Source organism: Martes martes (assembly GCF_963455335.1).
Source record: "Martes martes genome assembly, chromosome: 5".
Classification (NCBI taxonomy): Eukaryota; Metazoa; Chordata; class Mammalia; order Carnivora; family Mustelidae; genus Martes; species Martes martes.
Window position 1 is genome coordinate 101,869,022 of NC_137892.1, and position 24,135 is coordinate 101,893,156.

At 53.4% G+C, this 24,135-nt stretch overlaps 1 protein-coding gene across 3 annotated transcripts; it reads right to left on the reverse strand.

Moving 5' to 3' along the window:
- Positions 1-14,374: 14,374 nt before the first annotated feature.
- TSPAN17 (tetraspanin 17) lies at positions 14,375-23,227 on the reverse strand (the record flags this gene model as incomplete). Of its 3 annotated transcripts, none has more annotated exons than XM_080804404.1 (9): positions 22,987-23,227; positions 20,086-20,136; positions 19,850-19,996; positions 18,874-19,044; positions 18,127-18,252; positions 17,473-17,520; positions 16,714-16,830; positions 16,571-16,632; positions 14,375-15,803 (listed from the first exon to the last, which is right to left on the reverse strand). In XM_080804404.1, exons 1-9 carry the CDS (start codon positions 23,071-23,073, stop codon positions 15,710-15,712), a joined length of 903 nt encoding a protein of 300 aa, XP_080660530.1. In that variant the 5' UTR covers positions 23,074-23,227. The 3 variants fall into 3 exon arrangements, with proteins under 3 accessions (XP_080660530.1, XP_080660532.1, XP_080660531.1); XM_080804406.1 differs by having other exon boundaries at positions 14,375-16,021; XM_080804405.1 differs by lacking the exon at positions 14,375-15,803 and having other exon boundaries at positions 16,567-16,830.
- Positions 23,228-24,135: the final 908 nt, after the last annotated feature.

Below are 24,135 nucleotides of genomic sequence, written 5' to 3' on the forward strand. Positions count from 1 at the left end.
CAGCCTTGTTCCTGGCTCCCCGCCCGCCCCCCCCTCCCCACCTTGTCTCCCCACCCCTCAGGCCTTCCTCCAGTCCCGACCCTCTCTCTGGACCCAGAGCTGGAGGCTGTTAGATCTTCCATTTAAAACTCCTCATTCGCGCCCGCACTGGGGAGTTTCTTACTCCCTTTCAGATGTAACTGTCTGTCACCAATAATAGTCTTTTTCGATTTCATTTCCTTCAGCTCCTGCCAGCCACTCTGAGGGCCTCCTTCCCATCCCTGCAGCCCCCCCACCCAGCCCCAAGTCAGGGGAAAAAAATACATTTTTGCCTTTACTATGATGTATGCGATCCCATAAAATAGTGAAACAGATATGAAAGGTTGAGAGAAGGTAGATAAATGGCTCCTATTATTCTACCAATCAAATGAAATACCTCTCCACGTCCTCATTTGAATGATAATAAAACTCGGAGAGGCTGCTGGTTCACTGTTGTCATCGCTGGCAGCCGCTGGAACCGAGGAGCCACAGGCCAAGGTAACCTTGGGGTGTCCTCTGCAGCCTGCTAGGGCCAGCAGTCCTGGCGCCTCACTCTCCCCCAGCCCAGGGCTCTCCCTACTCCCACTCCTGCCCCACTACCAGCTCACCCACTGGACAGTTCTGCACCTGTCTGCCCAGCCCCCAGCTCTCTCCGAGCTCCACAGGGCAGAGCCAGGGCCCCAGAATAAGAAACCAGGGTACTGCCAGGAATGCTCTGCTTCTCAACTTTCTCAGTCCAGACCTCCCCTGAAAGTCCCTGACGGCATGTCTAGACTGACCACCCACCCCAGGCATTCCCGAGGCACTAGCCACACGCCTCAGTGATGGGGCTGTCACTTGTGTCTTGTTCTGTCTCTAGTCCAGGGCATGTCTGTCTCCATGGCTTGGCTCTGAATTCCAGAAGGCGGGGACCACACGGGACTGGCTTGGCAGTGCCTCACAGCCTAATCATGTGTGCGGAGTCTTCATTCACTCCGCCGGCATCTACCAAATGCATATGGAGCCCCTCCTTGGTTCAGATGCCTCGCCATTGCCATCGAAGAAACTGATCAGAAGCCCTTCCTGGGGGAGCCCACTCATAGGTGTGGGGCGCAGGTCAGGCCACCTCCCCTTTTGAGCCCTGCAGTACCACAGACTGTAAGTGCCTGCAGTTCCGTTTCCAGTGCATTTTTAGGGCCTCCCCTGTGTCCTGGCCTGACAACCAGGGAACCCCTGTGGTTTGGCCTTCCCTGCATTTCCCCCACGCTGCGGGGAGCAGCACCCGAGGACTCCCCACGTCCCTGCCATGGGCAGTCCTGGCAGCTGTCAGTCCTGAGACCATGTACCCTGGTGTGTGCTAACACGGGTGGGTGAGGCCAGGCAGACCCCACTCTGTGACTGGGACTCTTCGGCAGAATTTAACATCCTGACGGCCACACCCTAAAGAGACTTGAAATTCTCATGACTCAGATTCCTAGCAGGGCCATGATTTTGGCCCTACCCTTCAAATAAATTCCCCTTGTTTAGGGTAGCCAGGTCAGTCACTGACCCCAGGACTGCCAAGGTCGGACAATGCCCCGAACCGGCCTGCAGGGCCCCAGGACTTACCCTGTTATCTTGCTCAAGTGACATCTCACTGTCCGCCCCTGGCCCCATCAGAGCAGAGGCCTGGCTGAGGAGGCTCCAGCATCACCGGGAACAGCACCTGCCCACAGGAGGCGTGGATGACAATGACTAAAACAGCGGTAACAGTACCCATTTAGAGATGAGGAAGAGAAGCCCTAGAGGGCCAGAGACAAGTCAGGACCCAAATCCAAGCTTTCACTCTCCTTGCCTGGGACTCCTCCCTCGGTACCAGTTGCTCCCATATACCAGATTCTCCCTCTTCCTCAAGCCAAGGAACATCCCTACGAAGAGATAAGCCAGAGCTGAGACTCAGTTCCCTAAAGGGGGAGGAGACTAGCAAATTCGGTCTGTGGGGTTAACTCACTGCACGCAGCAGGGAGTTCCCGGAATGCACTGGAAGTCTGTCTAGCAGTTCACTGGACTGACAGCAGGCAGAACATGGAGGCCTGGGAAGGACCAGGAGCAAGGGCTGCTCGGAGCCTGCTCCAGCTCCTTCTCAGTCCTTGTGTCAGGCCTCAAAACCTGAGGACAGGCGTAGGCATGTGGTCCTCCTCTGGCTGGCTGCCCCGATAGGGAATCAAACAGACACAAGTCAGCACCATCACCTCCTGCATGGGGAGTGGACTCGGAGTAGCTGAAGCCCCTCAAGCTAACAAGTGAGGCCAAACGGACTGTGACTCCTGGTTCCAGGCTGGCTCAGACTCCCAAGGGCTGCTTTGGGCCTGGCCGCATTGCTCAGGCTTTCAGCAGGCTTAAGAGCACCGGCTCAGAAACCCAAGGGCTCCTTGCAGGGAACTGAAATGGAACATTCTGCGGCTGGGGAACGGAGGGCTGTGAAAAGACAGTGACAGAGCCGAAGTCCCCCACCACAACGTGAGGCTGACCCGGACGAGGGACCCTCAGACCTCCACCAGGGAAGAGGCAGTGTGGCTGAGGCAGGAGCTAGGAGCCATGTGACGCTCAGCAGGCCACTGCGACTCTGAGTCCCTACCTCCCCATGTATAGGAAGAGGCTGCTCCTCGGGACCATTGCAAGGATTAAACAAACATGAAATTGATTTGTTTATATGAAAATAACTTGGAATGGAAATGAAAACATATATCCACCCCAAGACTGTACATGAAAGTTTGTGGCAGCCTTATTCACAATCGCCAGATACTGGACACCATCCAAATGCTCCATCAATCGGCAAATGAATAAAGAAACCGGTGTGTCCACGTGATGAAATACGACTCAGCACTCAAAGAAACAAACCACTGATACACCCCAAAACGTGGATGGCTCTCGAAAGCATAATGAAGGCCACTCAAACTCAAAAGACCACATATGCAGGATTCCGTGCACAGCTGGTTCTTGCTGTTCGAGGTCACCAAGTTCTGAGAAGTGGCCGCAGACACTGTGTTTGTGAATATAGACCTACCACTCCGAGGGACATTCAGGGTTCGCTTCCTGCAAGCCTCCGTCAGCCAATCAATATATAACTGTGTTGTATGTGAGGTTCTGTATCCAGAAAGACACTTCGTGTAATGTATATTATTGATTCATTAACGTTGAACCCGCAGCTGGCAACACTTAAACTCACATGAATGAAGCTTACCTAACACACGTAGTTTCTCCACAAGGCGCATCACAGCCTTCCTGACACCTCAGAACACTAGGCAGCCCTAGAGCCCTACCCTTGGGGGTTATTATAAACAGTAAAACCACCACCAACAAAGAGCACAAAAATGCGAAACACAGGATACTCAATGAACGCCACAAAGGACACTTGTTTACAGTATGAGAGCTGGAAGAAGAAAACGGAATGTCACCTTCTTTAACCTCAGTGGGGGACATGTGCGTCAAGCAAATTAAAATATGTTTTAATTTAGTTATTTGTCAGAGAGAGAGCGCAACGCACAAGCAGGGGCGGGGGGGCAACAGGCAGAGGGAGAAGCAGGCTCCCTGCTGAGCAGGGAACCCAACGTGGGACTTGATCCCAGGACCTGGGGATCATGACCTGAGCTGAAGGCAGATGCTTAAACGACTGACCCACCCAGGCATCCCGCAAATTAAAATTTTCACCACTCTGTACATGTCTGTGAATCACCATGAAAGCACCATGAGTCTTAATTTGGGGGTTACAAATAAATTTTAGTGAGTAAACATGTTTACAAATACAGAATCTGTGAATACTGAGGATTGACTGTATATAAAACTCTAAAGAAAAAAATCAGACCCACAGTGACAGAAAGCAAATCAGTGGTTGTCTGGTGCAGGGAGGCACAGAGACTGACAAGGAAGTACCACAAGGCACCTTCTGGGTGATGTTCTCTATCTTGATTGGGGGGGGTGGTGGGCGTTACACCGGGGGATAAATCTGTAAAACTCACTAGAACATACACTTGAAATGGATAACTTCTATTGTTCATAAATTATACCTCAATAAGTTGAATTTACAAAAATGACTTAGCATGATGTCTGATCATTCTGCTGTTCCTTTTGGGATCTTGGGGCCAGCCTCCTTGGAAGGGTCAGCAAAGGATAAAGGAAGAAGCAGGGAGTGCCGACGTGGGCTCCATTTGGAAGCTATTTGTGTCTTTCCCTCCCCATGAGATGGCGTGTATGACCCAGACCTTTGGTTTTTCCCAAGCAGACTTTTTCATTCCCACTTCGTCCATCAGAACACTTTTGATTGCACATGTCAGGAACCCAGTTCAAACCAGCTTATATAAAGTGGGGAGAGGGTGTTTTTTGCTCCTGTCTTGGAAAGAAAGCTCTGCATCAGGCATGGCTAGATCTAGGACTTAAGTGTGGTCACTGGGCCAAGGTTGGCCACCCTCTCCTGAGTCTGTTTCTCTGGGTCAGTTTCACTCTGGGACCATGGGTAGGAAGGTGGTCCCTAGCGGCTCCGGAACTCCAAGGAGAGGGAACTTCTCTGTCTCATCAAAGACAGGGAAGCAAGCATCCTTTGCCCAATTCACTGCTAAGGGGATGGAGTGTTGCTGACGGATCAGGCCTGCATCCTGTTCTCACTTCCCATGAAGAATATGGACCGAGGGTAGGGGAAGAGTCTTCCCAAAAGAAAATCCAGAGTATGGGACAAGAGACGGGGACGATGTGCCTAACAGCCAGTTTGCTTTGAGCCAGAGCTCCTTTTCCTGGGCTGATATAAATACATCAAGAACCTGGACCTGGCAGGGAATGGGTGGGAAATTGGAATTAAACTCAATATTCTAGAACCCGATGGAAAAAGGCAGGATAACTGCCTAACTGCCCCCAGGAGAAAGAGCAGAAAGATCTTATCTAGAAGTAATTGCCTGGCTTTGCCGCCCCAGCTCCCCACTCCTGATGCAGAATCCAGGTACCATCGTCTTCTCTTGCTACAGAAATTCCAGTGACCTAAATATCTTGTCCCTATTTTGAGACCAACACCAATCATTTTGAAAACTAAGTCCTTTCCTGCATGCCAAGAGTTCTGTCATTCAGTTCTGGCTTCTATCTTTTTAGCAGGACATGATCATGGAACCACCTGAGCATCAATGAATTTTCTTAGATTCTTGGTGATGGAGGATCAGCTCTGTCCCTGACTTTTTCAAGAAACATCTTTGAGGGGCACCTGGGTGGCTCAGTGGGTTAAAGCCTCTGCCTTCAGCTCAGGTCATGATCCCAGGGTCCTGGGATCAAGCCCTGCATCGGGCTTTCTGCTCAGCAGGGAGCCTGCTTCCCCCTCTCTCTCTGTCTGCCTCTATGCCTACTTGTGATCCCTATCAAATAAATAAATAAAATCTTTAAAAAAAGAAAGAAAGAAACATCTTTGAGAACACGCTGAATTTTTCTTCAATTTAACAAACACTTATTAAGCATCCACTTAATTGGAAACAATATGAAGGAGATGGTCCCAGCCCTTCTCTCTTCCTTTCTAATCTTTATACTTATTTATTTTCTTGTGTTAGTGCATTGGTTAGGATTCCACTATAATGCTGGATGGTAGTACTAACAGCATCTTTGCCCTATTCCTGCTAAATATTTCAACATTAAGTATGAAGTTTGCTCTGTATGTCTGATAGATGCCCTTTAATGGGATAAAGAAATTTTTTAAAATTTCTAGTTGTTAAGAAATTGTGATTTTTTAAATTTAATTTAAGTTTTTCTAAGTAGGCTCCACCCCCAGCATGGAGCCCAATGGAGGGCTTGAACTCTGGGTCCCTGGGATCAAAACCTAAGCTGAGATCAAGAGTTGGACACTTAGGGGTGCCTGGGTGGCTCAGTGGGTTAAGCCTCTGCCTTCGGCTCAGGTCATGATCCCAGGGTCCTGGGATCGAGTCCCACATCGGGTTCTCTGCTCAGCAGGGAACTGGCTTCCTCCTCTCTCTCTGCCTGCCTCTCTGCCTACTTGTGATCTCTGTCTGTCAAATAAATAAATAAAATCTTTTAAAAAAAAAGAGTTGGACACTTAACCAACTGAGACATCCAGTCACCCCAAAATTGTGATCTTTTTAAATTATAAATTGAGGGACGCCTTGGTGGCTCAGTCAGTTACGTGGCTGCCTTTGGCTCAGGTCATGATCCCAGGGTCCTGGAATCGAGTCCCACATCAGGCTACTTGCTCAGCAGGGAGCCTGCTTCTCCCTTTGCCTCTGCCTGCCACTCTGCCTGCTTGTGCTCTCTCTCTCTCTCCCTGATATATAAGATAAATAAGATAAGATATTTAAATAAGATATTTTCCTAAAAATAAGGAAATAAATTATAAATTGATGTTGAAATTTATCCAATATTCTTTCTAGATCACTTTTTACTGGGAAGTGTAATCCAAAAGCTTTACTATACTGAGCTTTAATAAACAGTAGACAGGAACCCACAGGAGGGGGTGAGGAGGACCAGGGACAGCCAGGGAAACAAAGGAACATCTGAGTAGGTCCTTCAAGGATGTGAAGAAACTGACCGGCATCAATGCAGGGAATTCTCTGACAAGCCGTCAGAGAATGGGGACTGGTCTGGAGTGGTCCTTTCATGTGAGACACCTCTGCTGGTTGGCAAATGCTGGCCCGCTGTGGGTCCAGGACACACCTTAGCCCTGCAGGAATGGCCGCTTGGGCACTTGATAGTGAAGTCAGCACAGACGGCAAAAATCAAGAGAACAGTCAAGATTACCCTTGGAAATTGCTTAAATTGTCCATAAAACGCATACATCGGTTTTATGTCTAAAACCCTGTAAGAATTCTAGAGTGTTCCTGCTTACCCGCCAGGCTAACTCCAACTTGCTTCTGTGTTAAGCCTTTTTTTTTTTTTTGAGATTTTATTTATTTATTTGACAGAGAGAGACACAGTGAGAGAATGAACACAAGAAGAGGGAGTGGGAGAGGGAGAAGCAGGCTTCCCGCCGAGCAAGGAGCCTGATGTGGGGCTCGATCTGAGGACCCCGGGATCATGACCTGAGCGAAGGTGGACCCTTAACGACTGAGCCACCCCGTCGCCCCCACTCCCATTTAAGCTTTATCCTGTAACGTTAATGTTCATTAGTAGATTTGTTCGGTTCTGGGAGGATTACTTGAATTTCATCTCAAGTCAGCCAGAAGTTAGACAATACAGGATGTCACTGTGATATGCAGGTCGCAGGCACTGGTCGCCTTCTCCTGGATGGCCAAGAAGGTCTCTGCGTCTCCTCTAAATCAGGCTGCGTTTGGCCCAGACACCCCTGGGAGTCCCCCTTATCCCCCTGAAGTCGGCAGGCACAGTGACAAGGGAGTGGCAAGGGTCTTCCCAAGCCTGGCTTCCCCAGGACCTTCCAATCTGGCCAACCCAGGCAGGACTGGTGTATGGCCAAGACCATCTCAGGAAAGGGGTCCCATCCACCATGACCCCACAGACCTGGTAATGGGGCTTCTGGCCTTGACCGTGACCCTCCTTGCTTTATTGCCACCAATTTCTCAGCTCATCTCCTCTTCATGGGCCACACTCCAGCACAGCGGCCTTTTCTTCATCCCCTTCTTCTTATTATTTTTAAGATTTTATTATTTTTTTTAATGTAATTTCTATTCCCACGTGGGGCTCAAACTCACCACCCCTAAGAGTCGCATGCTCTTCTGACTGACCGGCCAGGCTCCACAGTGGCCCCTTCTTATTCCTCAACACCCCAAGTTCACCTCCACCTTGGGACCTTCGCACTTCCTGTTCCCTTTGCCTGAACCGCTTTTCCTTCTCGTTGTTCAGGTCTCAGCTCACGTGTTGCCTCCTCAGAGAGGCCTCCCCAGGTTCCTTCCTAAAGTGCCACCTCTATCCCATCACCCTAATACACAACCCTCTTTCCTGCCTTCTGACCACTAACCATTTATTACCATCTTCAGTGTTTGTTTTCCTGGTTCCTCTCTATCACGAAGAAGGTCTTGATTGTTTCAGTCGCCTGGTAGCTACCCAGCGCCTGGCATACAGTAAGCACTTAATAAATATTTGTCAGTTGATTATGCAATGGAATCCTTGTTGCTGGTCGCTCCCATGACTACTTGGTCCTGCTTTGAAATGTCTTTCTCTCTCCCCCACACATGACTAATTGAGGACATTGCCTGCCCTACTTTAGGGCCCTGATGCTTTCCTGGGATGCCATCCCAGAACTCCAGTCCTGCCCCCTAGACGGCCCCTGCCCTTACCCCAGCAGACAGCTGAATTCCAGAGCCCTTCTGCCCACCTGTGTGCTCATGCTGCCCCAGGTCCTGGGTTGAGGGCCAGATGGCAGCCTTGGTTGCTGGGCAGAGGCAACTACAGGCTCCCCATCTGAGTCTTGGGTCTGCTCAATGCATCTCCATCTCCTCCCTCCTCTCCACTCCTGCGCAGGCCTCCGGGTGAGCGTCCCTTGGCGGCACCTCCCGCCCCATTCATCCCCATTAGCCGCTGTCCACACTGGGCCTGAGGGAGATCAATTACCAGTGCTGGCCACTGAACCGTGCTAATGAGGATGAACGCTCGCCCAGCTGGAGGCAGGGGTGGGTGGGAGGGGGTAGGGGAAGCAGCCAATGTGCGCTACCTCACTAAAGGCATCCGGGAGAAAGGCTCCCTCTGGGGACCCTGGAAGGAGCCCCCTGTGGGGTAGGGACCCCAGGAACCAAGGTTCAGCTCAAGCTGTGTTAGAAAGAAGAGGAGACAGCCTGGCTGGGGAGTAAGGACTCAGGAAGCAGGGGTGACCCTGCTAAGAAGAGGGCCGTCCTTGGGTCTGGACTAATCAGGCCCTTGGCTCAGGCCCTTCCCTCTGCCAAAGGTGCCCTCCCTGCATGCCCCACGCTCCGAGGGCCAGCTCAGAGGTGTCTGCCTCTACCCTCACCCCAACGGCCTCCTGCTCCCAGACCTCCTTAGACCTTGCCCTGCTGGATTCTAACTATGCCAGATGGTGCTGTTCTGTATGAAAAGACGCTTGACCTCTCTTGTAAGAGCCATGCAAAGGAAAACCGCAAGGAGATCGTTTCCTTCTAACAGATTGGCAAAGATAGAGAAGGCGGACAAAGGCAGAGCTGGTCGTGCTGCTGGGAGCACGAGGGGGCAGGGGCAGCTCTGCGTAAATGGGTGTGATCACTTCAGAGGACAATTTGGCAATAGCTATTTCAATTAAAAATGCACACGCCCTTTAACCCAACCGTTCACTCCCGTGCGTTTATCCTCTGAGATACGAGTGCCCAGATATAAAATTACAAGAGTGTTCACTGCCCGGAAACATCCCACATGTCCATCAGGAGCGGCCATGGAAGCCCAGGAGGCCTCATCACACCATGGGGCCTTCCCCCGGCCTCCTCGCCTGTGCAGCGAGATAAGCGGAATGCCCGTCTCCAAGCTGTTTGGGGAAGGAGAGCAGTTAATATAAATAAAGTGCTTAAGGGGCCTGGGTGGCTCAGTGGGTTAAGCCTCTGCCTTTGGCTCAGGTAATGATCTCAGGGTCCTGGAATCAAGCCCCGCATCGGGCTCTCTGCTCAGCAGGGATACTGCTTCCTCCTCTCTCTGCCTGCCTCTTTGCCTACTTGTGATCTCTCTCTCTCTCTCTCTGTCAAATAAATAAATAAAATATTAAAAAAAAATAAAGTGCTTAGAGGAGCATCGGCACACAGTAAGTACAAGTTCCTGCTATTATTATCGCTTTGTTATTGTTAAAAAGAACGGGGTGGGTCTATCCATTCCATACTGATATGTAATTATCTCCCAGAAATGCTGGTCAGTGAAAAATGCAGACAGAAGATTCTGTTGGAGGCGCCAGTCGCACAGTGCGTGGACTGGGTTCTGGCTTGCTTTGTTTCTTGAGGAGATCTGCTTTGGGATGCACAGACCATCTCCAGGAGGACACGGCCAGGACTAACAATAGTGGCTGCTCTGGGGAGGAGAAGGTGACCAGGAGACAGGGGCGAGAAGGGATTTGCACGTATCCTTCCATGCAGCTTGTGGTTTTTAACCACATGCCTGCACCGCCTATTCAAACAAATAAATCACTTGTCAAGCCTGGGAACTCACCTGCCTGAATCTCCCACCAGCCCGTGAGCCCCCTGAGGACAGAAATCGTGTCGGAGCTGCTGCCAAGCTCAGGGCACCCAGCATGGCCTGGCTGACACAGATACTTTGCAAATGTTGGCTGGCAGGCAAGCCACCTGGAATTCCATGTGGCCCCTCTGCCCAGAACCCCCTCTCCCCAGGCGTGATTCCAGGAGACTCCCCCAGATGGGGGCAGGCGAGTGCTGGAGCAGCCTGGGGACGGTCTGGCCTGATAGGGAGGCAGGCCCGAGAGCTAATTTCCAGAGGATCATACCTGGAAGCAGGACCCAGGTGTCCAGATGTGTCCAAGCCTCCAGGTGTCTAAGCCTCTGCCAAGAACTAGAACTTCGGGCCACAGCGGTGGCCCCTCTGTACACAGGTTACCGATGGCCCCTCTGTACACAGGTTACTGATGTTTCCATCTGTCTGCGTAGCTGCACAGGGGACCAGGTAGGCATCACCACGGCAACGGCCTTGGCAATGCCAAGGGGCTAATTGTGTGGCTTTCACATCTCTGATGGGGGCTATATGGAAGCCCCCAGAGGCAGTAACTGCTGCCTATCAGGCCAATGCTTGGGCTGAGGAGCAGAAATGAGGCCCCAGGCCCAGGAAGGGACCTGCCGGGGCCAACGCTGCCATCAGCCCTGACTTGAGGCCACCCTTCTCCACAGCCCTCATCCTCTTGTCCAGTGAAGGGGTAGCTGCTCCAGTCTAAACCCCAGGAGCAAGGGCTTGCCTGTGCCTCTCACCAGAGCCTTGGAGTGGAGCCCAAGTGGGAACAGCTTGACTCTCGACCACCTATCAGGTAAGGGACAGAGAGGCAAAACATGGCTTGTCCCTGCAGGGAAACACCCCAGCAGTCACATGAAACAAAGCAGCTCAACATGCACAGACATGACCAGGTCTTCAAAACACAGACATGACTGGGGTTTGGAAAAGCAAGCTACAGCAAGACAGGAGTGGTTTCCTGGCACGTCAAACACACACACACACACACACACACACACACAATGACACCAATATTTTCTATGTGTACATAACACGAGTGCAAAATTTTATTTTTTTTTGAAGATTTTATTTATTTATTAGACAGAGAGAGAGCCCAAGCAGGGGGAGCAGCAGGCAGAGGGAGAGAGAGAAGCAGACTCTCTGCTGAGCAGGGAGCCTGATGTGGGGGCTCGATCCTAGGACCCTGGGATCATGACCTGAGCTGAAGGCAGACACTTAAGCAACTGAGCCACCCAGAGGCCCCATGAGTGCGAAATTTTAAAAATATAAAATGTCTGGAAGGACTTATGCCTCACAACAGTGATGACAGGGAAGGAAGGCAGGAGAGGGGAGTAGAATGGGAGTTAGGGAACTCTAGTTTCATCCATTTTTCAAGGCAATTGGGTTCCTATTTTACCTGTGTTATCAAAATAATTTAAAATTAAAATCAGGGGTATCTGGGCGGTTCAGTTAGTTGAGAGTCGGCTCAGGTCATGATCTCAGGGTGGTGGGATCAAGCCCTGCATCAGGCTCTGTGCTTGGGGAGCATCTCTCTCTCCCTCTGCCCCCCTCCCTCTCTTCTCTCTCTCTAAAATAAATAAATCTTTTTAAAAAATTAATAAAACAATTGAAATTAAAGACTTTATTTCATGTCGCTTTTTCATAGAAAGCAAGACCACTCACTGACCACCCCGCACACTCCCAAGACCCCTGTTCTCTCTAATAATTCCCTTAGCGCTCAGCCTTCCGCAGCTGAGTGACTCACTGTGACGCTCACTGGGAGGGATTTCCTTCCTTGGCTGGTCTGCAGCTCTAGCCCAGGAGGAGTCCTGCCCACTGCCTGTTTCCATGTAGCTCCAGAGCTAAGAATGGGTTCATGTTTTTTGATGGTTGATCATCAAAAGGGGGATAATATTTTGTGACACATGGACATTATATGAAATTCAAATTTCAGTGTCCAGGAAATCTTAGGAGAACATTGCTGCGCCCATTTGTTTTTCATGTCAAGAGCTGAGTTGTTGTATAGCCTGAAAGCCTAAAATGTTTACTATTTGGCCCTTTGCGGACAAAGATCGCCGACCCAGAGTGCCACAGGGGTGGGGGACTTCGTTTTGTTCCTTATGTATCTTTTTTTTTTAAGATTTTATTTATTTATTTGACAGAGGGAGAGACAATGAGAGAGGGAATACAAGCAGGGGGAGTGGGCAGAAGGAGAAGCAGGCTTCCTGCCAAGCAGGGAGCCTGAAGCGGGGTTTGATCAAAGGACCCTGGGATCATGACCTTAACGACTGAGCCCCCCAGGTGCCCCTCGTCCTATGTATCTTTATACTACAAGTGTCTGACACATAGTAGGTGCTCAGTAAATCCGGTTGAATGAGTGAAGGTGTATGTGTTGGAGCCTGTTGCCTGGACCCCCTTCCCACTGTCTGAGGGGGCCTGAAGGTGGACTCAGGCAGAGTCATTGGCTCTGAGTCCTTGAAGAGAGGCCAGAGGATGGCAAGACCTTGATTTGGCACCAATAAGGTGGGCTCCCAGGTCTGTGGAACTGTGGCTATGGCCTTGCTCAGCCCCAGCACCCACCACTCCCCTCCTCCTCCGCAGTGATGGCCACACCCAGAGCTGCCCCCTGTCTGCAGCGGAGGTGGCTACACTGCATGGGCTGTGCTTTGGTGCCCTCTGGTGATCACTGGGAGTGGCTCCCTCCAAGGTCTGCACCACCGTGATGATGGACACCTCACTGTCCATCTTCTGGAGGAAACCCTAACCTGGCCTCCTGAGCCTGTCTGACCTCCTCATCCAGAGATCCAAGGGCTCACCAGCCCAGGATCTCTTTACTTTCTAGTTCCCCCATCTGGAGTAGCCTGATGTCACAGGACCCCCTCCCTCCAAGCCGATGTCAGACACTGCCAGCAGCTCTCCTCTGGTTAGACTGCAGGCCCAGGACTCTGGGAGGCTCCCAGGCTGTCAGACAATGGCCACCTCTGTCATAACCAGGGTACGCTCCTCCCTGACAGAGGGTGGGAGGGTGACCTCGGTCCCCATGGCCTAGGGACCTACCTAGAGGGGTGGGCTGGGAGTGGATAAATAAAGCTTCCTTATATTTTCTACACATCTGGAGAGATACCCTTCTGGGTAAGGATTCTTTAGCACAAGGGAAAGAACTGCTCTGGATTCCACTTTGGGGATAGGAGACATATCTAACCAGCATGAAACGCCGCCTAGGTGTGATCATCATGAGTTTGTCATGATGTACACATCACAACTATTCCAACTGCCTCTGCCAAGAGACCGTGGGTTCCAGGACAAGGGCGAGTTTGAGCTGCCTTGGTAACTCCAGCCTCCGTCCAGGGAGTACCTGAGTGGATGATGGTGGATGGGGAGGAGTGGATGGATGGATGGATGGATGGATGGATGGGTGGGTGGATGGATGGATGGATGGATAAATGGATGGATGGATGGATGGATGGATGGATGGATGGATGGATGGGTGGATGGATGAGTGGGTGAATGAAAGATAGACAGATGGATATCCTATAGCAGAACTAAGCTTTGGAGAATCCTGGGTCCCTAGCCAGGGTCACAATCACTCCCCAGTCATACCCATCCCATCCCATCATTCCCATTTCCAAATAAATTCTGGTTCTCCCATTTCCCTCTGCCCCTCTCACCACTCCCACCTCTTTGGTACCCCAGGTTCCTTCATGCTAAACCCATGCCAGCAGCAGGGTCTCTAAAGCAACTGGGACTCAAACCTAGAGAACACTGTTCCCCTGGAACTTCCCAGAGATGGCAGTCCCTCTACCTCCCCATCAAGGGGTCCCTTCTCCCAGGCACCCCAACTGTCACGGTCTAGCCATCCCTCTGCCTTTCTTGAGAGCATGTATTACTAACACAGATGCTTCTGCCCCTACCCATTTTTGTGTCTCCTGCAGAAGAGCACAGCACAGGGGCCAGGAGCTTGACCTTTCCTCCCCTTCCACACACCTAAGCAGGCGGTCGGACATCTGCGCTGAGACATGTTCCTGCCCCTCATGAGCTGACACTTCAAGTGTGTGGGTTCCACCTGGATGCCGCAGAAGGGCAGGACTAGTGCAGTGCAAGCCAGCAAGAGGGGTCAGATGGGGGTGGGGTGCGGCCCTCCCAATTGTGTGCTCCAGGAAACCCCTTCCCCCAGTGGGTTTCCTCATTGGGAAAAGACTCGGCCACCTCAGGAGGTGCTGTGAGGTTTGAGGGAAAGTGAAAGGCAGAAGTGATTACAATCAGAAACCACAAGACACGTGCACAATATCATGAGCCCCATTTATTGTAGCATGTAGAGCCCACCCACAGCCTGTGTCTCCCGGAGACCCCAGGACACCGCCTAGCCCACACCTGGGAGCCACAATGCCGTGCCACCCCACACCCCGCCCACCTGCAGCAGCTCCCAGCATTCCTGAACCTCGGACTCGCCAGGGCCCCCATGGGGCACTGTCCCAGAGGGACCTATGGTGGTGGGGGGGGGGGTGCCAAAGATGGCCCCCACACCTTTTGTTTGACTAGCAGGGTTTAAGAGGTTTTTTTCATTAGCTGCAAACAACTTAAAACTCGGGATAGTTCACATAAAAAATCTAGCTTCTTGGCTTCCTCAGACTTCTCCCATTAGACCTACCTACATTCTCGCTGTACAGCCATTAGCTCCAACTGAAGGACAGCCACCAATTTCAGGTGGGAATCTGTGGTTTGCCACAGTCCCCACCACACCTTGATGTCACTCAAGGCCAGTTGCCCTTAGCGACTCTGACTCAATCATGCAATTATTTCTCAGCACAAAGCAATGTCTCTCTATGTCCCATCTCCAAGAATAGTGGGAAAAATTAAAGTCCCAAAGGCCTCGCAACTCAAAGGCCTACTTTATTTTTATAACCCACCCAGCCCTGAGGGCATCTAAGTTGAGAGACTGGGCACTAGGCTAAACCTCTCCTTTGATTCACAAATACTCACTCCACACATACCCCTTTGTGCAGATCTGAGAACAGCAGCCCGGCTTCCCCAATCTGAGCCACTCTGCTCCTTTAGAAGCTTGTAAATTCCCTGAAACCCAAAGAACTGGTAAGCAGGGTGGACACACCAGACACAGGGCTATACTGGGTGGGGTTGCCCTAGGAAAGCCAGACCCAGGTAATGCTGTGTGGGCACGCCCTCTAGTGGTCAGGAGGCAACTCTACAGGCCACTGGGAAGAATTTGAACTGAATTCCAAGTGAGGCTAGGAGTCCTACCATCGGTGGCCCTCAAACAGGGCTCTCCCATCCCCATGGGTGACAAGCTCAGGCTTCCAGCTACCTCCTGCCCCAAAACCTTCCTGATCTCCATCCCACCCTTCGGCCACTCTCCTAGGCACGCTGGCACCCATCTTAGCCCCTAGGAGGGCCAGACCCTTCCCAGGCTGTGGCCTCTTCGGAGCAGGCTCCAACCTCCCCAATTCTTCACCCTCCAGGCTTCCATCCGGGCTTGGCCCACAGCAGCCTTGCAGCATTTGCAGGGGAAAAACTTGCAGAGGTGGAGGAGGCCAGCTCCCAGCCTCCAGGGTCAGGCAGGCAGGACACTTGGGTGAGTAGAACAGGCCAGGTGGGTCCCTCAGAGAACAGGAAGCGCACGTCCCAGGAGACGAAGCCACAGAAGAGCCGCTGTGGCCAGATGGCCATTCTTCACAAGATGCTGGGGATCTGGACTTTTACGTGAAATATGCCAAGTTTTAAAGGTTGGCTCAACGTATGTACTACCCAGGCCAAGAAAACATGTTGGCAGGGTGGGTCTGGGCTGGGGCCCCAGGCGGACGGCACGGCTGAGGCCCTGCGGCCCATGGAACCTCTGAGATGGTGGGCGTAAGCCAGTGGTTTTCAAGGTTTTGTTTATTTGAGTAGTTTGTAGCCATCATCATGTTTGATCCTGAGAGGCAAACGAGGGAGAAAAAATTCTTGGACCCATTCTAAAGTCTGACATATTGAGGCTGAAGGGGGCTTCTGGCAGGGTCAAGGTCCCAGCTAGTAGAGAAGACAGCTCTGAAGCTGAGTGAGGCTGTGTCCCAGGCAACAGCCCGCCAAGCCTGCCCTAAGCCAAGCACAAGGGAGTGTGTCCCAGCCTGGGCAGGGACAGGGCAGACCCCTCCCACCCCACCCAGCCAGCACCATCTTAGCTGTGCCATTCCTAGTTCCCTGGAGAGCCTGCCACCCCACAGCAGCCGAGATGGTGTCCCTGTGCACATTCACACAGACACACCTGCCCTCCATGCACACAGCTCCAGGACAGGCAGCGCGAGCAGAGGCACACAGCCGTCCCCATGGGCACACAGCGCACCCACACTCAAGCCCCTTGGACCCCTTGTTCGGGTCCAAGCAGAAAGACCTGCAGCCTTGCCCATCATGGGTATGGCGGCAGGGGAAGTGGGGGTCCCTGGGTAGGCCAGGCAGGTAGCCATGGCCAGTGTGGCAGCCTCACCAGTTGGCCTTCACTGCCTTGATGTCACTCACAAGGTTCTGGGCCAGGCAGATACCAAAGATCTGTAGGGACAAAGGGGCAAAGTGAGGGAAGGTCTGCTGGCAGGGCAGGGGTGTAGGGGGCATGCTGGGCTGAGGCAGTACCTGGAGGAGAGCGATGCCCACAAAGACCCCAGCCACAACGATCAGGTTGTCCTGCAGCCACTTCTCAAACTGGCCCACACAGCCTTTGGTGTGTATGGATCCCTGCTGCTCCAGCTCCTGGTGACAAACAGGCAAGGGGCTTGGCCCACCCACTCCCACAGGCCTCCTCTCAGTCCAGCTTGCTAGGCTCATCCCTGCCCCAGGGCCTGACATCTTAGCACCTGCTGCCTAGATGGAGCTCTACCACAGGGCCTTCGCATGACAGGCTCCTGCCAGTCATCAGGGTCTCAGAACAGATGTCCCCTCCTCCAAGAGGCCTTCCCTGACCACCCAGCCCCAACCCCATCACCCCCCTTACGTTATATTCTTCCAAGCTCTTGGCTGAAAATGTCATATTACTGTTCATGTGTGTTTATTCGTGAGCTTACTGTCTTTCTCCCTCTACTGGAGTGGGAGCTCCTTGAGAGCAGGGGCTCTGTCTGCCTATCTCCTAAGCAGGAATTCCCAGCATCCAGGGCTGCCAGGTGTGAGCACCAGTGCGTGCTTGACAAAGAACTGAAATGAGCAAACACTGATGTGTCTGTACCCACCAGTCCACTGTCCCCATGACTGGCAGTACCAAGCCCAAGGTGCCTGGATGGTTCCTAGGACTCAGCAGCCCTGCCCCCAACCACAGAATCCCTGAGACCTTTCAGAGGAGCCTATGAGAGGCTGACCTTCCCTTCCCAGTGCCCCCAATTCTGTCCCCAACCCTCTCACCAGTTTAAGCCGGACATCATAGCCACACTGGGTGTTGAGGACATCTTCCTGAGAAAAAACAGGCCAATGAGCGACTTGGTGAGGGGGTACCCCATGGGGGCCCAAGGTGCCCAGCGCTGCAACGGTTCCTGCTTCTCAGGGGAAGGAGATGGAACCACGGACTCTGTCCATGCCCAGCACTGCTACATGAGGCTCAGTGAGGCCCACGCACCTCTTTCCCTGGTGCCAGGACAATGTCAGCCTGAGCTGCCTCCTGTTTGGAACTCCTGTCTGCTCATGTATTATAAGAATGGGAAGAGTCCTGGCCCTCAGTGTCCCAGGTGAACTGTGATGGGAGAGATGTCCCTGGAAGTTTCTGCTCTGAAGAAAGCCATAAAGGGGTCAGAATCCCCATGCCCTGCCACTCCAGAATGGTGGCCCAGTGGTGTAGCAGCTGGCTCGCCACCATTGAAAAGACAAGTTTGGCTGAAGGGTGCAGCAGGCCTCACTGCTGCCCACAGACACAAAGGCTACTTTGTGTCTACTAGGAGGACTCCCTCCAGCACCCGAGGCCCCCAGAGTGGGCCGAGCCCAGAGAGCCCTATGGGGGATTTTTCCCCACATGTGGCCTGTGCACTGCGATGTCCCCACCCGTCCCCACCAGGCCCCACTCACCGCAGGGTCCCTGACACAGCAGGAGAAGGGCACCCCGCAGCGCTCCCGGCTTGGGTTCAAGTCAGTGCAGTTGAAATAGATATTGAGGTTCCAGTCATTAGGCCCTCGGGCTCCGCAGCAAGACCACTAAGGGGCGAGAGGAGAGCCGCAGGTGAGCCAGGCCCACCCCAAGAGCCCCATCTGGCTGGGAGTCTGGGCTGCTGGAGACAGCATAGGGCCGGGCTGTGAGGGGGTCAGGAGGCCACTAGGCAGGGGGCTTCTGTGGAGAGGGGAGGTCTCGAACTCGAACACATTCAGAGGCCAAACAAAGAACATAAGCGAGAGAAGAGGGCCAACGGGTATAAAGATGCAGAATGGCAGAGACGATGGCAAACAGAGAGCCCCTATACCAGCAAAGTGGACAGCAGGATTGTAACCCCAGCCATCACGAGTGGTCCAGAGTTTCTTAGAAGGGGAAATCTGTATTTTTCTATCAAATTTCTTCCTTTAAGTGTGTTGTAAACCCTGGCCTAGGAGCTGCCAGGTTGGAGCCTCTGGCTTCTGTTCCCCAACACCATGTTCCTGCAGAACTAGGCACATTGAGGACCTATAGGGATCACAGAAGCTGGCTTCACCTAGACAAGGAGTCTGGCCCTTTCCCTTGGGGCGTGGACAGGGGAATGGCCCCAGAACACAGGGAGCTTGCTCTCTCCCACATCTGCCCAGCAGCCACCTCCCGCAGGTGGAGCCCGCTGGCGCAGGACTCACATATTCCTGAGCAAAGTCAATGAGGTTCTGGAGGTCAATGTCGTCCCGATAGGCCTTGACGTTGTTGTTAATGAAGAAATTGAGCTGGTCTCGAATCCAGTCCTTGAATACGAAGGCCAGGATCCCTGTTGCCAGCTCCAGGAAGAAGATGAGGCCAAGGAACACTGAGAACTGGGGCACACAGACGGTTGGCATCAGAGATGCAGGGCCGGGGTGGGGGGAGGGGGGCACAGGACGGAGCTCCCCCCACCACCACCATCCCAAGACAGCCAAGAGAGTCCCCACCTTCTCTCCTATTAGTATTGTTTTATGATGGTGAATGACAACGCGGTTCTGACCTACCCATCCGTTCTGCTTCCTCAGGTAATCACCCTGTTTTCTTTGAGAAACCACCCTCCACATACACATTCAGCTCCTCAGGCCCAGCCAGAGCCATCTCCATCTCCTTTCCCATTCCTGATAGAGGACTGGGCATGCGCCGGAAGCCCACCAATCAGAGCACCTCTCCCAGGGCCACAGGGATTGATCCAGAAACAGCCAATCTGAACCAAAGAGATGCAATTAAAGGCCCTGCCCACTGGTTGGGAAGAGAGAGTCTCAGCCTCCAGTAGGAGCCCCCACCCATCCGTGGGCATCCTTCCGTCCCATGGGGAATGGAACCTACTGGAAGGACACACTAGAGAAACAGAGAGAACAGGCCAAGTGACACTGTGATGGCCCCTGGATCCAAATGTGTGGGCACCCAACATACCCCTGGCCTTTCCTTGGTGAGCCCATAAATACCCTTTTATGCTTGGGCCACAGGGTTTCAGGCATAACAGAAAGGACCCTATAAATACAGATAATACAATTCTGATGATTTTTGTTATAATAACACAACAGTAATAAACTGGCCACTATTAAGTACGAACGATATGAAAAAGTCAGTGGGAGGAGGCTGGGATCCCCAGCAGATCTAGGTGGGGGGTGCACTCACAAACTTGAGCAGGAAAGTGTTCTCCCGGAGGGCACCGATGCAGCCGGCAAAGCCCAGCACCGACATGACGCCTCCAACCACTACAAACAGCCACACAGGGTCAAGGCCTCCCAGATCGGTCAGCGCAGAGATGTTGGAGAGAACACCCTGTGCCAGGGGAGCAGAGGCAAGTAGTCAGGCCGACTGTCCCACCGCCTCAACCTAGGGCAGCCCCATACCCGGCTCCACCGCCTTACCTTCTCACCCCAGGCCCAGAGGCCGATGGCCAGGAACAGGGCTCCCAGCACCTGCAGAAGCAGCAGTGAAGAGCTAAGCATTGGAGTGTCAGCATCCTTCCCTACCCCCAGGAGAGTCCCTAGTAGTCAGGGTCTTGGGAAAGGGGACTGGACTATAAATGGGGTCCCAGGTCCTTTCTACCTCCCCAAGAACACATTTCAGTCTCACCCTAGCGCTTTCCAGAACTCAGCACTGCGGCAGAGGGTGGCCAGGACACTCCTGCCAAGCAGCAGCAACAGTGATGTCCTGAGCCTCTCCTCCCACCAAGCCTGTTCTAGCGTCTGGGCTGCTAGCCTCCTTCCTGCCTCCTCCCAATCTGGCCATCCTGCTGTCCGGCAACTCTGTGACGGCCGCCCTGCTCTGTTCTGTTTTCAATACTCACAAGCAAAGACCCCTGAATGACAAGGAATCCTGATGTGAGCAGGATCCAGCTGAGGGACCCCCATCTGGGCCAGAGGCTATGACCTTGAAAACATTTGGCCACAGTTCTATCTGGACCTTCTAAGCACCACCCACCATCCTGCCTCAGTTACTTACTATGCAGAGTCCTGGATGTCCAGGCCATATGCCTGAGCCTGAGCAGGTCCCCAGATATCCAGTCTCACATGGAGAGTGGCCCTTCTGCCCCAGCACAAGGCCATGACCCTGCCTCTTCACACCTTCCCCACCCACCCACTTTCCCAGGCTCCTTCCCCTCCCCCCACCAATTCCAGTCCATTCCACCATGACCACCCACTTTTAATGCTTTCCTCTCTCTGAATACTCTTCTCGCTGCAGTACTCTTCTCGAAAAATGTCTTTCCTTCCGTCCCCCCACACTAGATCTGGGATGTGAAACCAAACATCACTGCTCCTGCCTCATCCCACTGCATGGCCTTGTGCTAGGGCACACGTGCCTGAGGCAAACACTTCCATGTCCCAGGCTCAGTTCCATGCGTAGGAACTACATCAGCAAACAGGACAAATGAGCTCTCTGCCCTTAAGGAGTTTACACTCCAGCGGGGAAAATCCACAGTGAGCAAACATCGAATTACAGATACCAAGGGATCCTTTAAAGAAAAGCAAACAGAGTAATGCGGTGAGGAGTGACTGGGGGCGGTGGAGGTGTGCTTTCGTTAGGGAAAATGGGGACATTTTAGCTGAGCTCTGAATGATGAGAAAGTGTATCAAGAAGAAAATTTCAGGTGGAGGGACCGCTGGAAACCCAGGGGTAAGATCCAGTGTGGCGGTGCAAGGGACAGACTGAAGGGCAGCAGGGCCAGACCCCAGAGGGGACTGGAGATCGCTGGAGGAGTCTGGTCTGTATTAATCGCTGAAAGGTTCTTAGCAGCGTAACACCAGGGTCCACGTTCCATTAGAACAAACAAAAATCTCTGGCACCTCCCTCCAGCCACCTGGACCCAAACCTGAAACCTTCTCGTGGCCTCCCTAAGGGGCCTGGTCCTGTCAATTCAGCCTCATAACTTCCCCTGGAGACTTCCTCACTTCCCACTCCCCAACCCCCAGCTTCCCCCCAGCCCTCCTCCCTGGTCTCCCAACTTCCAGGCCCTCTGTATGTCCCCCCTCCCCCCAAAGAAGGCAGACAGATCTGCTTCCAATGCAAAAGCCAAAACAGACCCATCACCCAGCAATGAAGCCCTCACTGCTTTACACTGTGCTCAATGTGAAACTCCAACACCTGTCCCAGACCTGGCACCTTTCCTGCTCTGGCTCCCTGCAAAAGTGGGTGTGCCTGGAACAATCCTGGGCTACTCTCACCTGTCCCCCTTGGCATCCGGGGACTCACTCTGCTCCTTGCTCTGCCTCACCCCACCCACTGCCCCCTGGTATGTACCTTGGCTCTACACTTAACTAGCCTTGTGACTCTCCGTTAAACGACTTAACCTGTCTGTGCCTATTCCCTCACCCATAAAATGTAGATAATAAATAACAAAGGAGCTGTGTGAATACAAGTTAGAATTCATTTAGTCTGCCTAGCAACCCCAAGGGGCAGGCTTTAGTATCACCCCTCCCAGGTAAGGAGGCCAGAGTCTTGCTGAACAAAACTGAATGCGCCTGGCATTTTGACTGAAGGCAGCAGGAACAGAGACTGTGTAGAGGCAGCAAGGAGCCATAGAGATGGGATGCGGGAGGGAGAAGGGAAAGATGACTTGGCAGGGCCCTGGGGCAGGTGCCACCCTGGGAGGGCTCCACTAGTAGCTCCCTTTTCTGGCAGGGGCAGCACCGCCCCAAAGGCTCGGTTTTGTCAGCTGCGGAATGTTGAATTCTGTTCCTCCAGGGTCAGCTCCGGACGTCTCAACAGGGGAGATCTCCTGTCCCCAGCACAGTAAACTAGAGCTACTGGCCCTCCCAGCCCGCAAGCTCTCAGTATGGAGCAGGCTGACCTACCCGCCACCCTCCCACCCGCCTTGCAGGAGCTTAAGGCTAGACGAGGGGATCCGGCCCTTCCCTTCACTGAGACACTCCTCCCTGTGGACGAAACCAGGCGCGGAGCTCAGCGCACAACCACACTCCACACTCCAGAGTAGCAAAGGAGCTGGGCAGGAGAAAGGTCCATAGGACCTTCAAGGAAACACCTCCCCTTTCTCCACCAGGGCTAAAAAAGATACAGGGAGACTCCACCTCCATACCCTATCCCCGCAGCGCCTGGGGCCCCGCCTCCAGCAATCCGGGCCTCCCCGGGGTTCCCTGGGGTGGTCCTGAGAGTGGGCGTGGAGGTGGGAGTGGGAAGAAGATGGGGGGGTGACGGTCCCAAGCCCTTAAGGCAGGGAGTGGTCCCTCCACCATCACCACCAAGCAGGGGACTGAACCTCCTTCTCCCGCCACCCCCAACACGGGGCCCGGAACCCACCCCGCTCTCACCCAGAAGACAATGTTGAAGCCAAACAGGAAGTATTTCCCGCAGCAGCCGACCTCGGGTTCCTGGAAGTGCTGGTGCTTGCCCGGCATGGTGAGCAGCCGCCCGCCGGCCCGGGAACCGGAGCCGGGGCGGGAATCGGCCCTCCAGGGGCCGCCCTGGGCTGGAGCCGCCCGGGGCCTAGCCCGGCGGCTGCGGCTTCATGGCCGCGGCCACACAGAGCGCCGGTCCGGCCCCGCCCGCCCCGCAGGGACCGCCCCCGGCGACCCGCCCGCCCTGCTCTCCCCGCCCGCGCAGTCTCGTCTGAGACCCGCAGCCTCTAGGCCTGACTCCGCCCCTGCCCTTCTCTGTCCCCTCCGAGCCCCGCCCTCAGGCAGGCTCCGCCCCCGACTCGGAGCCCCGCCTCCAAGCCTAACCCCTCCCGAGCGCCGGCAGCTGCGTAGATCTCCCCAGCGTCCTGCGGACCTGCTTGCGAAGCGTGATGATGGCCCCGCAAGTCGCAGGCACGAAGCACCCCCGGTCACTCCTACCCTACAAGGCTCAGTACCAGAGCCACCCCAGTCCCCAGCTTTGCTGTCGGAGTCCAATCCAAGAGAGGAGTAACTGCTGCTCTAATGAGCAGATGGGGACGGTGATACGGTGTTTTTAAAACACGTGCCGTCCGCTTTATTACAGTGCGGTCGAATCAGATGCGCTTTGCACTCGATGGAAATTCATCTCGACCTCTCCTGGCTCAGACTCAGGGCAGAGGACAGTTGGGTCTTGTGAAGGCCGCGCCTGCTGCTCCCTGACACTCTGGCATTGCCAGGGGCATATATATACCCGACTCCTGGTCTCTAACCCCTCAAACATGGAAACCTGTCCCTGACTCTTCCCATCTTCCCCCTCTCCCCGTACTAGCTTGAGCCTGATTGGGCCCCGGGGGTCTCACATGAGCCCCCTTAAGGCCGGACAGGTGATTACGGTTTGCGGGGGCCCAAATCTTACTCCATTTTAGAACTCTAGAAAATAATTCTAATTTTGTTCAAAAGTGTTTATTTAGAACAGGAACAGAAAAAGGGCTTAAACTTCATCACCTTTCAGCTAATCCACCTCAAGCAGAACCATGAGGGGACCTAACCACCGCTGTCCTCCATTCCTGGGCCAGGACCTCG